Below are 19,504 nucleotides of genomic sequence, written 5' to 3' on the forward strand. Positions count from 1 at the left end.
GTCACAGTTTTCATCAAATCTTTATGAAATTTGGTCAGAATGTTTATATTGATTAAATCTGAGTTGGGATTGTATTTGGGTCATCTGGGGTCAAAAACTAGGTCACTAGATCAAATAATAGAAAAACCTTTAACAGCATAATGAATTGTTTTTCACTAAGTGTATACTAATTATTTATATATCAGATTTTAGAGAACAAAATTTTCTTTATTATGGTTTTTATTTCATGATTATCCATACAGGATAAGTGTTATTGATCGTTGCTTAATTATTGAACAATGCGGATTATCAGTTTTTTCACACGTCCGCGGTAGAGTGCAATATGGCGGACACGGTTTGGTGACGGTGGGTATTTTCCACATGTTTTGCGGTGAGTTAAATCCTAATGAATATTTATGAAGTTTAATTAACCAACCAGAGGAGGAATTCCCCTTCATGATGATGCAACTTCCGTTAAAATCGGCTGGTAAACAATTGTGTTAAAATGGACCAAAGTCTGCGTGAATTCGTCGGAAACTGAATCGGTATGTATCTCTAGAAGTTATATCGTGTAAACGTACATACTCTAAGCTTTAATTCGATATATTTCATGACCAAATCGGTTCACGTTTACCCCAAAACATTTTTGTTTAAAGTTTAGTGGTTACGAAAATCCCGAAATCTTCTACAGCGAAGCAATCGCCTCAATTTATAATTTCCTTAGCGAAAAATAAACGAAATATTCACAGAATAAAGCCTTATTAAGCAAACGAAAACACTACAGCGGGTGTTATTTAATTCATCTAATATATTTCTGTGTTTTCTGTCACTAATTTATTATTTTCTGTTTGTAAGGACATTTAAATTCTAAACAAATTATGTAAACAGTACTGTATATAATTTCGGATACGCATCATTTCGTCTAGCGATTTTAAACCATAATATACCAATTATTTTTTGTAAACTGATTGATTTTGCACGAAACAAATATTAATATACATGTTATATAAGTATTAAGAATGTTTATGATTAAGTAGTTTCAATATATATATGTACAATATTAAATGTGCAGAGGACAGTATTTAGGTCTTTTTTACTTTAGACATTAGGTTCTCATTATTTCTCAATTGTGAACATTTTTTTTATGGCAGACTGTTCTTGTTATTTTATTGCAATGTGTGTCTTAATTATGTGTCAGGTGTATTGTAATCCCACAAAACTTCCATGGTTTGGTCTGAAGGGAATATATGAAAATGGACTCCGGAAACTTCACAGGCCCTTGCTGCCAACACATTGGTTTAACTTTGCAAGTATTGAATGACTATTCAGCTCATAAAGGCAGAACAACTGACCAACAGACTTGTTATTGAGTTAAAACGTTATGTTAACAAAGACAATCTTCCAATAACAGTACTGATGGAATGGTTGAGACGTTTACATCCATCTGATGCAAATGACAGTACACTGAAATACAGGGTGAAAATGCCGGTGAAATAAACATTAAATGGAAAGAAGAAAGTGAAAGGATGTGTATATTCAAAAATTGTATATAATTATATTTTAGTTTTGTTAATGTTTATATATATTTGTTTGTGAGTTTTTTCTGTTATAAAAGGAAAAAGCATTATTTTCATTATAGATAATCATCCTGTATGTAAACTATTAAGGGACGTTTTTTTAATTTTGTACTCAATGTATTATGTCTATTTGTGTGTATTGACAATAAAATGTATTATGTTCAACCACATGTTTGTTTGTTTAATGATTTTACTTGTATTAACATGTTTAATATGTTAACTTTTATGTAAAAATCTATTATAATAGAAAAACCTTATGTAGACAATAGAGGTCACAGTTTTCATCCAATCTTTATGAAATTTGGACAGAATGTTTATCTTGATGAAATCTGGGTTTGGATTGTATTTAGGTCATCTGGGGTCAAAATCTAGGTCACTAGGTCAAATAATAGCAAAACTTTGTGTAGACAATAGAGGTCACAGTTTTCATCAGATGTTTATGAAATCTGATTTTGGATCGTAAATGGGTCAGCTGGGGTCAAAAATTAGGTCACAGGGCCAATTCTAGTAAAACCTTGTGTAGATGAAAGAGGTCACATTTTTCATAATGTCTAAATGAAATTTTGCCAAAATGTATTAATTAATGAAATCTGGCTTGGGATTGTATATGGGTCTGAACGAATTTAAGTTGATGTAGCAAGGTTAGTCATGTGAGCGATTCAGGGCCATCATGGCCCTCTTGTCTTGAGTTTTTTACGCCAAGCTTTCAGATAATGAGCTGATTTTGGGTATTTGAGTCTACTTCATCCCCAGCACAATGATAAAGTGTGGGTTTTGTTTCAGTCCATCGTTTTTGGGCAAGTTATGGGCCTATGACTGAGAGATGTTTGTATAATAACCGTTTTCCTGATGTTTTTAGCTCACCTGATTGCTCAGGTGAGCTTTTGTGATCGGTCTTTGTCCATCGTCTGTCCGTCCGTCCGTCCACATTTCTTCGTAAACACTCTAGAGGCCACATTTCTTGTCTGATCTTCATGAAATTTGATCAGAAGCTTTGTCCCAATGAAATCTCGGTCGAGTTAGAAACTGGACAGTGCCGGGTGAAAAACTAGGTCACTAGGTCAAAAAAATAAAACCCTGTAAACACTGTAGTAGTCACATTTCATGCCAAATCTTCATGTAACTTTGTCAAAATATTTGTCTTAATGATATCTTGGTTGAGTTTAAAAGTCGTTCTGGTCTGTTGTAAAATAGTGCCGCCAGTGGGCGTTGCAGTTTTCCTTATTTGGCTATTGAGAAACCTTGTAAACACTCTAGAGGTCACATTTCTTGTCGGATCTTCATGAAACTTGGTCAGAAGCTTTTTCCCAATCATATCTTGGTCGGGTTTGAAACTTGGTCATGCCGGGTTTAAAAGTAGGTCACTAGGTAAAAAAAAGAAAAACCTTCTTAACACTGTAGAAGTCACATTTCATGCCCAATCTTCATGTCAAAATGTTTGTCTTAATGATATCTTTGTTGTGTTCAAAGGTGGTTCCGGTCCGTTGAAAAACATGGCCGCCAGTGGGCGGGTCAGTTTATCTTATTTGGCTATTGAGACACCTTGTAAACACTCTAGAGGCCACATTTCTTGTCCGATCTTCGTGAAACTTGGTCAGAGGCTTTGTCCTAATGAAATCTCGGTCGAGTTCGAAACTGGGTCATGCTGGGTCAAGAAAAACCTTTTGAACACTGTAGAAGTCACATTTCATGCCCTATCTTAATCAAAATTTGTCAAACTGTTTGTTTTAATGATATCTTGGTTGAGTTTGTAAGTGGTTCCGGTCCGTTGAATAACATGGCCACAAGTGGACGGGGCAGTTTTCCTTATTTGGCTATTGAGAAACCTTGTTTACACTCTAGATGCAACATTTCTTGTCCGATCTTCATGAAACTTGGTCAGAATGTTTGTCCCAATGATAGCTCGGTCGAGTTCGAAACTGGCTGATGCCGAATCAAAAACTAGGTCACTAGGTCAAAAAATAAAAATCTTGTAAACACTGTAGAAGTCACATTTCATGCCCAATGTTCATCTTACTTTGTCAAAATCTTTGTCTTAATGATATCTTGGTTCAGTTTAAAAGTGGTTCCGGTCCGTTGAAAAACATGGCCGCCAGTGGGCGGGGCAGTTTTCCTTATTTGGCTATTGAGAAACCGTGTAAACACTCTAGAGGCCACATATCTTGTCCGATCATCAAGAAACTTTGTTAGAAGATTTATCCCATAGATACCTAGATTGAGTTAGAAACTGGGTCATGCTGGGTCGAAAACAAGGCCACTATGTAAAAAAAGAGAATCCTTGTTAACGATGTAGAAGTCACAGTTCATGCCATATGTTCATGTAACTCTGTCAAAATGTTTGTCTTAATGATATCTTGGTTGAGTACAAAAGTGGTTCCGGTCAGTGGAAAAACATGGTGGCCAGTGGGCGGGTTGTTTTCCTTATTTGGCTATAGAGAAACTCTAGAGGGCACATTTCTTGTCAAATCTTCATGAAGCTTGGTCAGAAGATTTGTCCCAATGATACCTTGTAAACACACTAGAGGCCATTGTTTTTGTACAATAATGATGATACTTGACCAGGATGTTTTTCTTGATGATATCTATGCAAAGTTTGACATTGGGTCATGTGGGGTCAAAACTTTGGTCAGGAGGTCTAAATCTTACAAAACACATATAGAATTAGCATTACTTGCAAATGTTTGCATGCAGAAAATCCATGCAAATGGACAAAACCCTATCAGAATTAATCATATGCTCACACTGCAATAGTTAACAGAAGAGAACCAATCTTATATGCTCTAGAGTACTGAATTATCACTAAGCAATGAACAAGGCTTGTAAAAAAGGTGAGCCATATTGGCCGTCTTGTTTGTTTTTTTAAGCGAAATTTTCAGATATTGAGCTCATTTTATGACCCCTGTAATGAATTGCATATAGCAGTTGAACTGCCCATCTATCCGTATGTCAGTCCGTCCTGCATTCTGTTTTTTTCGCGGAGTTTTATATGCGGCGCTTTAAGATATTTAGCTAATTTTTGGCATGCGAGTCTATATTCATGCCTTACAGATAAGGAAAGAAATTCATTTTGGTCCATTTATTTTTGGTGAAGTTATTGGCCTTTGCTTTTTGAAATTTTCCAGAGTTATTTTATGTAACGCTTGCAGCCATTAAGCTGTTTTTTGGTATGTAAGTCTATCTACATGACTTACAGATGAAGTGTGTGTTTTGTGAGTAAGATTTGGGTTCATTGATTTTCGGCTAGGTTATGGGCTTTGGACTTAGAAATGTTCTTCATAATAACTGTTTCCTGAGTTTGTTTAACCAGGTTGTCCGAATGAAAAAACTGGTTATTAGATTGGCGAATGTCGGCGCGCGGGCGGTCTGGTAGGCTGGTGGGCGGAACAAGCTTGTCCGGGCCTTTACTTTGTCGTTAATTGTGAGATTTTAAAATCATTTGGCCCATTTGTTCACCATCATTGGACGGTGTGTCGCCGCGAAAGAAATACGTCGATATCCCCAAGGTCAATGTCACATTTTGAGTTTAAAGGTCAAAAACGGCGCTAAATGAGCTTGTCCGGGCCATAACTATGTCGTTCATTGTGAGATTTTAAAATCATTTGGCACATTTGTTCACCCTCATCGGACGGTGTGTCGCACAAAAAAATTACGTGGATATATCCAAAGTCAACGTCGCTACGACTAAAAATAGATTGATTTTCAAACAATTGGTGTAACTATGAACAATCAGTAACAAATGCACTTTTTGAGCTGTCTCCTTTTATCAGACTTTTGTTTTCAAATAGAAACGCCAAGAGTAAAAATTGATTGAATGTGAAACAAGGGGGGTAATAATGCACATTTTTAATTGTCTCCCTTGATCAGACTTTTTTTTTAAATTAAAAACCTGGTTTTGTGACAATTTTGTCCCTTGTTATGCAATGCTTTCAGATATTTAGCTCTTGTTTATGCCGCCCCTACCGTGTTGGTTTGTCAGTCCATCCGTCCGACATTCCAGTGTCTGTGTGTTTGTTAACGCAACTATATCAGATATTGAGCTGAATTTTGGTCTGTGAGTCATCCTACATGACCTACATGACCTACAGAAGAAATGTCAGTTGTTTTTTTATTTATTTTTTTGGCGAAGTTATGGGTCTTGGGCTTCAACAATTTTCCATTTTCCGGACATTTTTTGCAACACTTTTAAGTATTGAGGTGATTTTTGTTATGTGAGTCTACCTACATATCCGTTGGTCCGTCGGTTGGTTCCTCCACCAGATGATTTCCGGATGATAACTCGAAAACGCTTTGGTCTAGGATCATGGAACTTCATAGGTAAATTGATCATGACTGGCAGATGACCTCTATTGATTTTCATGTCACTAGGTCAAAGGTCAAGGTCACAATGACACGAAATTATAAAATGGTTTCAGGATGATAACTCAATAATTCTTATGCCTAGGTTCATGAAACTTCATAGGTACATTGATCATGACTGGCAGATGACCCCTATTGATTTTCAGGTTACAAGTTCAAAGGTCAAGGTCACAGTGACTCAAACAGTAAAATGGAGTGTACTTAATTGTGTATGAATTTAATGCTTGCTGCTGTTTGTAATAATCATAAATTGTATTGATGTAAATGTCATTGAGGAAGGATTAAATTCTTTCAAAACCATGCAAAGCCTTTTTATACGCCCGTTTACTAAACGGGACGTATTAAAAGATCACCCATGGCGGGCGGCGTCGGGCGGGCGGGCGGGCGGTCGGCGTCCACAGCAGTGTCCGCTCTCTAATTCAAATAGTTTTTATCCGATCTTCACCAAACTTGGTCAGAAGTTGTATGTAGACCATATCTAGGACACGTTGGAATATAGGTCACGGGGTTACTCAGTGCATTTCAAGGATTTAGCATGGTGTCCGCTTTCTAATTCAAATAGTTTTCATCTGATCTTCAAAAACTTGGTCAGAAGTTGTACCTAAACAATATCTAGGTCAAGTTCGAATATGGGTCATGCTTGGTCAAAAACTAGGTCACGGGGTCACTTAGTGCATTTAAATGATTTAGCATGGTGTCCGCTCTCTAATTCCAATAGATTTCATTCGATCTTCACCAAACTTGATCAGTAGACAGTATCTATACAATATCTAGGTCAAGTTCGAAAATTGTCATGCCGGTGTAAAACTAGGCACGGGGTCACTTAGTGCATTTTAAGGATTTAGCATGGTGTCCGCTCTCTAACTCAAATAGTTTTCATCCGATCTTCACCAAACATGGTCAGACGTTGTATATCGACAATATCTAGGTCAAGTTTGAATATGGGTCATGTCGGTTAAAAAACTAGGTCACGGTGTCACTTAGTGCATTTCAAGGATTTAGCATGGTGTCCGCTCTCTTATACAAAAAGTTTACATCCGATCTTCGACAAACTTGGTCAGAGGTAGACAGTATCTAGGTGAAGTTCGAATATGGGTTATGCAGGGTCAAAAACTAGGTCACGGGGTTACTTAAAGCATTTCAAGGATTTAGCATGGTGCCCGCTCTCTTATTAAAGAAGTTTTCATCCAATCTTCACAAAATTTATTTAGAAGTTGTGTCTTAATGATATCTAGGTCAAGTTCAAATATGGGTCATGCCGGGTCAAAAACTAGGTCACGAGGTCACTAAGTGCATTTCAAGCATTAATCATAGTGTCGGTTCTCTAATTGAAGTACTTTTCATCCGATCTTCACCAAATTTGGTCAGAAGTTGTGTTTAGATGATATCTAGGTCAAGTTTAAATATGATTCATACCGGGTCAAAAATAGGTCACAGGGTCACTAAGTGCGTTTGAAACAATTACAAGTGTGTCTTTTACCCTAGTCCATAAGTTGTGATATCATGCTACACATGTTTCGCCGGTTTTCGTTCGTGCTTTCCACGAATTTTCAAAAAATATCATTTTGCCACTCAACGGTAAAGTTATCAATTTGTACAAAAACCTTCAAACGGGCGTATCTTGTGACAGTTTGGCATTCTTGTTTCCTGTGTGCTGTTTTTAATAATCGTTTTCCTGATTTTTTTACGCAAGATTTTCACATATTGAGCTCATTTTTATGACCCCGATTGCATAAAGCAGTCGAACTGTCTATCCGTCCGTATGTCAGTCCGTCCTGCATTCTGTTTTTCCTGATGTTTTTTATGCGACGCTTTAAGATATTAAGGTAATTTTTGGTATGCGAGTCTATATACATGCCCTACAGATAAAGTGTGAAATTCATTTTGGTTCATTGACAAAGTAAGTGGCCTTGGCTTTTGAAATTTTTCAGAGTTTTTTTATGAAACGCTTGCAGACATATTGCTGATTTTTTGCATGTGAGTCTATCTACATGAATTACGGATTAATTGTGTGTTTTGTTCTGGTCAATTTGATTTTGTCGAAGTTATGGGCCTTATACTTCAAATTGTTCGTTTTCTGGAGGTTTTTAACGCAATGCTCTCAGATTTGAAGTTACCATTTCCGTTTCTGGTGATGCGCGGTCACCAAATCTCCTCTCCAGCTTGTTTACTACTTCCAAGTAGCCAAGCTCCATTTCCCTACCAATTACAAAGACATAGTACTCACTCGCCTTTCCCGTCAAGCAAATTCCACCCCTCCCACTCGAAAATACAGGCGTATTTCTCGAATTTGGTCTGGAAAACCTGTGGTGAGGTAAGGCAACATGACCCGACTGCACTGGTGGCAGCTTATAAGTTTAGTTTGGTTGGATTTAATTAAATTTGACCGCCCACAACACATATTACAAATGACCCACCTTTGAGACCGGAGCCTAGGTCATTAACTAGCACTGTACCGGCTGTGTACCCAGTACCATGGCATGGTACTGACGATGTTACGTCAAATTTTCCACTGGCACATGAGTCACAGATTGGTTTTTACCAGACTGCACCCATGATTTACCGGCATATGCGCACTGCAATTGCTTCGGCTGCGCCTCCCATGCCACTGTTTTCGGTGTCGCAGCCCGATATTGCACAGGCTGCTTCACTGACCCTTGCTTGACGGTCCAGTGACTGTTCCACTAATTTGCGTCAACCCCTCTTCATTCCACTCCCCTCCTCATTACCTTTCAGTTTGGTCTCCGCCCTAGATTCAGATGTACTGAACCAAAGCATGACCGACGTTAGATATGTAGATAAAAATGATAACTATGAAATGCTAATTCAATATGAACATGGGGTCATTAAGTGAAGAAAGTGATTTTTTAAACAATAAAATTAACTTTCAGTTATTGCAAACTGCTGGGATACATGAATACAAAATAAATAAAACCCCTTAACATTGGACCGTGTAAGAACTAATGTCCATTAATTTTGGGGACTATTGTAATTGCAATGTGAAAAAACAACGTGGAACTTAGATTATAATTAACAGGCTACACCATTTGAAGCGTTCAAGCAAAGAAAAAATAAGGGAATAAAACACCTTCTAATGCCATATGATTATTTTTTTTACAAAAAAATAATTCAAGTATTAAACCTCACTTGCATTGAAATTGTGATTAAATCCCGAATCAATTTACATGTATATAACTCATAATCGATAAGTTCTCTATTTCAGTGTATAAATACTCAAGAGAAATGCACGAAATTAACCAGTTATTAATTTTCAGCCAGGGAAATTGTGATTCAATCACAAATAAATATATAACTTGAACCGATAAATGAGGTATATGAGCGTATAACTACTCAATAGAAATGTCAGAAATTTACCACTAAATAATGTGTAACTAGTGGAATTATAACTTCCTCAATAAATTGTTATTTTCCACTGCTGACATTTATTTTTAGAAAATCACAATCATATAGGAGCGAGTAAATACGACAGAGTAATTTACACAAACACTGCTTTAAATTTAACTGTGTGATAAATTATTGGCATTAGCAATCCAGCACAGTAAAAAGAGAACAACTAAAAATAGAAGAACGGACCAAGCAGTTACACGGTTCAACGAACCACAATATTACGTTAATAGTTCAACCTAAAATTCAGTAAATAAGCTGACAAAAACCGACGAAATCTTTTTAATTGAATGGAAAGTACTTTGAGAGTATTTTAACAAAAATATTTCAGTAACAGAACGTGAACAAAACAACGATAAAAAATTGACAATTTCAAAATTACTAATTTTTTTAAGATGGCCGACTCCGAACGCGGAGGTTAAAATTGCCGACTGTTAACAAATACAAATGCTGCAGGTGTGGTGCTCGCAGCGCCAATTATAGTGCTTATCAATGGAAACACTATTCAACTTACCTAAGTAAGCTACTTGAATTTGTCTCCATCTTTATTAACAGCGCAGTATAAACCTCCGTGAAGAACTCAATGAAGTCTAGCACTGCACTGGCGTTCTATATGCGTTCTTCGGTGAAAAGGGCAATCAGGCAAAACGGTCGGAACGGTCACAATATAAAATGTTCAATCGAATCATTGTTAAACTTGGCTATTATGTTAAGCGGACTAATATATATGCAGAATTCGATAAACAGGAACATCGCCCGAAAAACTATTGAATAAATGACCTTGAATGATCCTAATTTTGGAAAATAAATGCCCTTTCTCCAATTCTACATACAAGTTACCCAGACATTTATATGGGCGAAGTTTGTGACAAGTTGGCACTTTTGTTGCCTTATATAATATAACATCCATTTTGTCTTCCCAACATCTCTTTTAAGACAAAGTTTCTCACTTCTTGCTGAAATGCCTTTATACAAAGTATATATTGATAAGAAATCGAGTTATACTACTGCAAGGGAGACGTTACACGTTCAATTATGAGTACCGCGGAAATTGAAGAAGTAAAGAATAGTGTAGGCTTGGATAAACAGATAATTATGTACAACTGTAATTCCGAATTTATATTTTTGACCTCTTCTTACATAGAATCGGATAATGCACTGAACAGAAATTAACAGACACTTAAACGCGTTTAGACATACATTTTAAATGTAATCATTGGCGGTTGAATATGCGGTCTTTATTGCATTTTTACACAAGCGATGCGCGTGGTAACATAACTAAATAATGCGTATGTTCCTCGCGCGGTACTTTCGCAAGAACTTACATCTTACTGTTGTTTTTCGTGTTTTTTTATAAAAAATACTGATATTATTAATGACAAGTACAATAACGGATATTTGGTTATAGATAACGCAAAGTTTTTGCACCATTGTATCTTTATGTGTAATGGCAGTCGAATAATATTTTGGTAAAAATGGTAACAGGTTCATTTATGAGGCTGTGTCATTAAAGACAGTTTTGTCAGTCTGTTGTAGTCTGTTCGATTGTTGAGTTAGTATGTAAATGATATTCTAGTAGACGTTTCAAAATGGTGTTACACCGCGTTAGGAGTAATATCATTATTGTTAATATGTACTAAACCTTACATATACAAGTCTTAAGTTATTTTTAAAACTGATAATTCAAGAGTCCGATGAGGCGGAATTCACTTCCAGTGCTAGTACAGGTGCGATCGCTGGTGGAATAATTGGAAGTCTCTGTGGAATCCTTATCATAGCACTCGCTGTTGTTGCAGTTATGAGATATGAAATTAAATGCGTCCGGAGGCAAGGTATGGTGACACTTAGTATCGAACTATTCCAAACCATTACTATGATATTTTAGCAAGGTAAAAATACATATAAACAATGCAAAGAATATTTTTGTTTATGACAATATCTGTGGAAATTCTATGGAAAGTGATTGTATGGAAACGTCATGTAAACTGTTGTACATTAAAAAATGATATATTGCAAAACACATGTTACGTTTATAGCCGATAACTACACAATATCTAAAGAATAATATGATATTTGGCATATTGTTTCAGTCCTTCGGAAGGGCAATGGTGACATCAGGTGAGCATTTACCGTATTTGCAATGTTTATACCCCCTTGTAGTTTAAGGCATTAATCATTGCTCTTGTCTGTTCTGGCGTGCGCTGTCATGTCTGTAATTCCGAAAATTAGTACGTAGCTATGTCCAGAATATTTAACTTGGTGGATATCGCTCACATAGATGTAGATGATCGTCAAGAAAGTAATTTGAGCTGAAACGATTTTTGTCTGAAAATGCCTTTCCAAAAACTAGGTTACCTTCGGAGAAATTTACATCCCTTTAGCGCAATTATGTAATAACCTAAGTTCGTATTTAACTTCCGGGGACTGCTTTCCTAGACATTGATTTAAGCATGTGACTAAAACCCTAAAAAAACTAGGTGCTATCCTAGTATTCAAAAAATGTTTTTACCCACATTTCCTTGTAAACTTCCGAGGACTTTGTGTGAAATCCATTCATTTCAAGTATGCGACTATAAGTCGCGTCTAAAACGTGAAATTTAACAATTAAAAGCTTAACTTTTGATAATGTATATTTATAATATGTTATAAAATGGAAAGAACTAAGCAAATCATGTTCTTATTATTTAGCCTAAAATCTAGTATTCTCGCGTTATCTTCATTACATGTTTGTGTGTACATTTAATTACCAATAATCGATATATATTGGCAGCGATAAATGTTTTCTCGCGGATTTAACAAGAACTTCGCGCATATATGTGTTTGTAAACAAAGGTCAGAGGGCATAAATGCCCCGATAAAAGCCGACCATCGAGAATACCAGGTTAGAGTATAGCGTGTGAGATTGTTTAAAGGGTTATTACAAATAGGGAAGATACATCGCAAGTCTAGCTAGTACAAGTCTTTCTTGTTTTACTGATATTACACGTTTATTCCCAACAGATAATTGGATGTAAGGCTAATACAAATTCTAAAGTCGCACACGACAGGGTCTTAAGAATATGCGTTTAAAACGAAACAGCTTATTCGGTGTATTCGCATAATGTAGTTAACGATAAGGATTTTGATGTTGTGACTACTTACACGCCAATCATTGTCCCAAATGTTTCCGTCTCAAAGTTAAGTATATCATACACAGTTTAAATGTTTCCATTGTTTGCTACTTGCTGTTTTACCAACTGAAACCTCAACATCGTATACATATTCGTATTTTGCATGCTACGTACGCCTTATTCATATGGTATAAACTAATGATTAATTAATGCAATAATGACAATATATATTTCTTTAAATCAAAAATAAATTAAATTAATACAAATTCCATAACAAATTTAGGGAGTGTACATGTTTGTGTTTAGCACATGTATAATATTTAAAAAATTACATTACTTTTCAATTCTTGTATTTTGACTAAAACTTAATTTGAATGCTATGAAAGTAAATTGTTGTTTTTGAAACCGCATCCAAATAAAGTTATACAACGTTTCTCAATAAAGTTAAACTCCGTTGTTCTTTCCTTGACAACATTTGACTTAAACATTTGCATATCAGACAATACAATTGTATTTAATTAATACACTGCCTTGTATATTGCGTGATGTTTAAACTAGAAACGCTGTTTTATAATCCTGACAAAATTTATAGATTTCAAATCAATAATTGGAGTGCGAAAAGTTTGCATTGTTGCCATTTAAATATTAAATGATAATTACCGCGTTCGATTTGTATTTCATTGCATTCACGTTCAAACTTCACACGCAAAGTCATTTTTAGATAACATTTAATTAAATGAAAACAATGAAAATGAACGGATTTTACAAGTATGTTTTACGACAATAAATTATTAATATACTCGTAATAGAACGTACCGTATGCGTGCTCAACTATTTATTGTTTGCTTATGATATTTCAATATATTAAAATGCGAATGGCAATAAATAAAAGTCGCAATAAGTGAATAGGGACATCACTCGTGATTGCGCTAGGGAAGTTACCTTTAAAGGCCATTGTCTCCGATTCCACTTTAGAATACATAGACCGCTGAATCTTCTGTTTTCTCTTCGTCTTAGTTTCTGCGCAAATCCTGTTTGAAAATATCACAACTGATTACCCTTGCATTGTAGAAGATGGTAAAGAAAGGATTTGAGCTGCGATTAGTTAAGATCGGCAGATTTTCGGCCTTCTGTCCGTTTTTTCAAAACAGAATAGTTCCCAACTTTTTTTTTAATAATCTTAAACTACTGGGAGAATCTCGCTCACTCATGCAGTCTAATGACCTGAACGCGTACATGATCGTATGACCTCAATAGAATGTATAATGGATTGGCCTGTATCCAAACATGTGTTTTGGGGTCATAAGTGTCTGTTACGCATTTCTAGTTAAATATAAATCTATCATGAAATGCGCGTGAAATGTATAGCCGACTTTTATTGCTTCACAATTTCACATGTTCGATACACCAATATATAAATCAGATTTTTACTTTGTTTTTTAGTATTAGCAGTTATTAAATATTTTATGTTTAGTATACATGTTTTGTATTCGTTATATTATTTTATATAAACATTTTGTAAGAAGAAAGTCCATTTTCGTGGCCTTAGGTCCTTGAAAATGGGCTTTATTTGACTTTCTTTATGACCCATTCATTATATGGTTAAAAACATACATTGTTTTATGCGCCCCTTTCAGACCGAATGAAACTACATCGCCGTGTGAGGGCAATGGTACCGACTTTAACAATAAGGCTTACGAAACTCTTGGTAAGTTATAATTGCTAAGGTAGTTGTTTTATGGCGCGTTAAAGATTTTACATTTACGGTACAATATCAACGACATGTCTGCGCTTTTCAAATTATTAGGGTCCGCTCTAAATGTGTTGCAGAATTATCAATACTGAAAAAAACAAGTCGTGAATTCAACTTTTGATTCTTTGTAGCGTATAAATATGACTGCGACTATAAATATAATGAAAATAGCCAAATTAAATAACTTGAATGTCTTCACCTGATTACATTAATAAGTAACATAATCCCCATTTAATGAGGTAAATACGTGAGTACAAACACATATATTGCTATATTCTTATCTTTCAGATGTTGATCAAGGGTAAGTACACGTTGATTAATTTATTATTACCGTATGCAATGAATTACGCACAGCACAAACTATGCATTTATCAATACTGTTTTTGTGTCAAGAACCAAGTCTAATCAATTGTATAATCTGTTTAAGGAAAGCCGTCTACATGTCATTTAGTCGACAGGCTGTACAATGCAAAACTCATGTGCATTTGAAATCAGAGGATAATTCAGGTATACTGCGTGAATAGTATACAAATGTTTCTATTACCACTATCTAAAATCAAGCTAATATGTTAATGAATTGTGCCTGAACAATTTGTAAAACTGACTTAGTTGACAAACATCATGTTTTGCTTTTTATTTCCAGAAAAAGCTGTGTACATGAATACATCATTCGAAACTGCCTAGAAGACCAGTTCAAATAGCCAAGTGTAAAGCAATATAGAACGTATCAGAACGCTCTATACTTCCATGTCGTTTTTGTCGAGATCTAAAATATTCTTAATTGAACGATACTGATGTTATGCTTGCATATACAAGTCATCAAACGGAAAACAACAAGCGTATGTACGATGTAATCTGACAGCTACCTTGAAAAGTTACATCACAAAGAGCAACAAGCAGCTGTTTTTTTTAGATAAACCGTTGACGAGATGGTTATCTTTAAACAAACTGAGTTTATCGTTTAAAACGCTAAAATATTTAATTTATATTTATTCAAGTAATTCGTGTTAACCGTCTGTTTTTATCAAACACAAGATTATAGCTTTTTGTGTGAAATACTATATAATTGTTTCAGAATTGTGCTAGTATGATCCTACTTTAATTGCAAATAAGGATAGTTAATCCCATAACACTCGCGATTGTTGGTTTTTGTCGACTTGCTTTGTAAAATTTATTTCGATATATAAGGCTACATTTAATCCGAACCTGTAAAAATGTGTTTTATTCTACTAATTGTTATTTTCCATATAAAATAATACAGTGTCAATTCAACAGATATTATATTTTATGGAGAATGGCATATTTGACGTTTATTATTTTTATTGAAAACTAACGACGTTCACATTAAAAATGCCATAGTAAAATATAAATGAAAATCTATAAACGAAGCTGTTATATATATATATATATATATATATATATATATATATATATATATATATATATATATATATATATATATATATATATATATATATATATATATATATATATATATATATATATATATATATATATATTTATTTATATATATATATTAAAGAACCTGTATGATTATTATTAGTATTATAATTATGATTATGAATGATAAATAATAGATGTCTTATTAATCCCTAGAAAATTCAAGATACAATAATATAAAAGTCTGTACTAAAACTAGCTGGATATTAAAGTGCTCTGAAGTGCTGTAGATTATATTACTGATAATACTAAACTTTATCTTAAAATACCTAAACATTATCTTTTTTTTAACTTTGAAATGTGGATATCTACTCGATTATCGCAGTGTTAATACGACTGAACTTGAAATCAAAGCGATTTGCTCAGCTACAAAAACACGTATCAGACTACTATCTTTCTAATGAAAACGTGTGTGTATGTTTGAAATTCATGTAAAAAGGTTTACACAACAATTTGCCTTTAGTTGGTTTGAAATTTTGTAGATTATAAATATATATTAACTTGTATGTTTATTTCATATGTTATAATAAGAATGTATAAATCATTTAAAATTAAAGTACTGTATATGCTCATTTCTTGTGGTAATGTACTTTATGAGTAAATATGTAAACATGTACTTGGAACGTTATGATGTCCCCCGCGTTTGAGGCGTGTAAATAGACTAATGCAAGCTGCAAACCAATTTGAATTTATAGCTGCTTATTTCAGCGCTGAAAATATAATTAGAATACATTCAATTTGGCTTATTTGTGTGTGGGGGGGGGGCGGGGAGGACCACATTACCCAGATAAAATCTCACAAATCCAGTATGGTGACCACCGACTAATCTAAAGCTACATGCGCCGAGAAAGTTAAGTTCAAACTATTGCTCTAAACTTACAGACACTTACTTTACATTGCCAACCAAAAAATGTGTCAACTTGTATGAAAACAGTCCAACAGTACATAAACATTTTGTTTTAAACATTTTTTACTTATTTCTTTGTTATGTATTTAACATATATTTTTTAATATACCGTTTATAGCATGACTCTCGAGATTGCTTTTCTTTAGTCCAACCTTGTTCAATACAAATATATATGAACATACTTGATAACATACAACTAGTATTGTTTTATGTAATAATATAAAATAAAATTAAAATAAAACATGTCTTTGCAAAATGTAATGATTGTTATGTTGTACAACCTTAGAAGTAAGTTATATGCATAGGTTATGACTAAACTATTAACAACTCACGTTAAATCTACTTGTTTAAAAGATGCATACTTGTTTAGTGTACAGTGTAAGAATTGTCGAATTTGCACACTTTCAAACATGGCTAAACTAACAAGATTATAATTGCACAAAAAAGTAGTCTCATGGAGATATATTAGTATTTCCAAAGTTTTCATTGCACATAAACCAAACAATCTTAGTCAGACTCTGTCATGTAAATCCTTAGCTGTGTTAATTAATTGCAAATTAACAATACATATTGTATGTAGCTGAATATTGCTCAGTCTGGCCAGAGTTTTTTGATCTTCTATTTAACGGGAGCGCCGAATCCAATTTTCCGAAAAGTGAAATAAAAATAATGCAGAATTTTTTTTTTTCCTCCGCATCCAACAAAAAAAGCTCTTCCAATAAAAGTGAATAGTGTTTTTTAGAATTGGCTACTTTACAAAACAATGCTGTTTTTACAAAACAAATAACTTTGCAAACACCCCGGAAGCTTAAATTTTTATGGGCGAAAAATTATGTCCGAATATAGTACACTTCCGAAAAATCGGCTGACGTAACCTCATGTTTTTTTGTTTATCGGATGCGCGTATTAGCACGGATGCCGAACGTCGGCTAATATCGCCTTTATTAAAGAGACAAGCGAAATTCATTTCGCCCTAATTTTCAAGTAAATTCCTGAACAAACAATACCCTTAAAGCACCCTCCCATTTAAATTCCAGCAAACACAATTTATTTCCTCGCACCCGATACAAATAAATACAAATAATCTAATGAAGTCGAATCTCCGCTAGTTTTCAAACATTGCATCCTCTATTGAGTTAATGTATTGATGCTGTATCTGGCAGTTTTGCAAGCTGCCGGTGACGTAGTATTGATTATTGCCTTTTGGTCATTTGCCACCTGCTGAGGTGTTATAAGTTTACGGTTTTAACTCCTGGAAATCGGCCCCAACATCAAAGACAGTTGATGTCTTCCGACAGCATCGACAGCTTGCAGTTGTTTGAGGGATTGGTCTAATTGACGTCATTTGGTAACACTGTTGTGATTGTCAAAGACTTGTGTATTTAAATGGTTTTATTGTTGTTTCTACTGGAATTTTAGAATAGGGCAATTATAATTTTTTATTTATTAGACAAAATTAATATTAAATATAAAATGTTTAATACCAAAAAATTTCCCCCCCACACACAAAAAAAAATAAATATTTTTTTTAAATTGTGTGGTGGATGGGTAGTGTTTGTAAATACAATTTATATAAAGCACTTTTATGCACACTTGAATGCCGCAAGAGGGATGTTTATTGTGTTGTTTTCTTTATACTTGATTGTTGATTTAATTAACAGTAATGATAATTGAATCAGGATTCATAATGCACATCTTGTATTTAGCAATTTAAAAGGGTAAATAATAATGCAACAAATTACAAGATATACAAGATAAAAAATAAAAGACATGACATTATTTCTCCCAACTTCTCCCTAAATGTCAGTCAAGAGAGAAGTACATTCTCCCAAAAATTTGACCCCAGGCCGACCCCTGTTAAACTGTAAATTAGCTGTAATTGTTCTTACTATTAGCTCACCTGAGCAGAAATGCTCATGGTATGCTGATGTGATCGCCACCATCTGCTTTTTCAACAGTTTGTGTGTCCTAAAAGTTTGCTAAAACATTTTACTTCTTTTAATGTTTTTAAACATTTTTTAGACCCTAACACTTTATACTGACCGGGGACTGTCTGGCAATACCAGGCATGTAACAGGTGGTTTTTATTACTGTTTTTAGTAACTTCCAAAATTAAAAAATATATATTTTTTATGTTTAATTTTTTTTCCTACGAATCTTATTTGAGTTTTTATGTTTATTTTTTTCCCTCCTCCTACTAAAACTTTCAAAAAATTTAAACAGAACAAAAAACTGGCCTCACTTACAAGTTCGACCAACAACTCATAATAAGCTTGAGAAATACGTCAGAAATACCAGTGACAGAGTTATATCTCTTGACACGGTGAATATTAATCACGAATTCTGTTATCGATGTATCAGCCCCATTTGAGCATCTCTATAAAGTTCATAGTAGAATCATAGGCGCACGGTGATGGCAATTATTTTTTGAAAACTCATCACAATTGCGTTAAGTTTAAAATCATACGTTCGGTTATCCTCATGCGAGTCGATATAAACAATTGCATGTTATGCGACTTCAAACTTTTTCCAAATGGTTCATAAGTTAACAAAACATTAGCAAAACAAAGGAATAAGTCACCAGGGTGTTTTTTTACAAGTGCAGTTCAACTGCATATACGTATATTAATGTAAAATAAATAGCCCACTCACAAATTATACATTCTATACTTCAACAGAGATTATGCGATTGCAAATGCACTAAATAAGTATCAGTTTATGGTTGTTTACGGATTACCGAAAGTGCCATCGTGGTTATCGTGCGATAGTACGATGGCGACAATGCGATAGTACGATGGCGACAACGCGATAGTAAGATGGCGAAAATGCGATAGTACGATGGCGACTATGCGACAACGCGACAGTACGAAGGCGACAATGCGATAATCATATCGTACTGTCGCCATCGTATCATCGCAGTGTCGTCATCGTACTATTGCGTTATCATACTGTCGTC

General features: G+C 34.5%; 1 protein-coding gene across 3 annotated transcripts in view; it reads left to right on the forward strand.

Annotated features, from left to right (window-relative positions):
* Positions 1–19,504, forward strand: part of LOC127860273 (hemicentin-2-like) — a 483,526-nt gene that overhangs the window by 323,369 nt on the left and 140,653 nt on the right. The window contains exons 11-16 of one of the 3 annotated variants that reach the window (XM_052398267.1): positions 11,006–11,149; positions 11,408–11,435; positions 14,065–14,135; positions 14,469–14,481; positions 14,608–14,687; positions 14,824–15,259. The exons of 1 other annotated variant lie outside the window; for it this stretch is intronic. In XM_052398267.1, the coding sequence (XP_052254227.1) occupies positions 11,006–11,149; positions 11,408–11,435; positions 14,065–14,135; positions 14,469–14,481; positions 14,608–14,687; positions 14,824–14,864 (377 nt within the window). In that variant the 3' untranslated portion in view covers positions 14,865–15,259. Of the gene's footprint in view, positions 1–11,005; positions 11,150–11,407; positions 11,436–14,064; positions 14,136–14,468; positions 14,482–14,607; positions 14,688–14,823; positions 15,260–19,504 lie in introns of those variants that run through there. One more of the 3 variants, XM_052398266.1, reaches the window with a different exon arrangement.

This window comes from Dreissena polymorpha, chromosome 15 (genome assembly GCF_020536995.1).
Source record: "Dreissena polymorpha isolate Duluth1 chromosome 15, UMN_Dpol_1.0, whole genome shotgun sequence".
Taxonomy (NCBI): Eukaryota; Metazoa; Mollusca; class Bivalvia; order Myida; family Dreissenidae; genus Dreissena; species Dreissena polymorpha.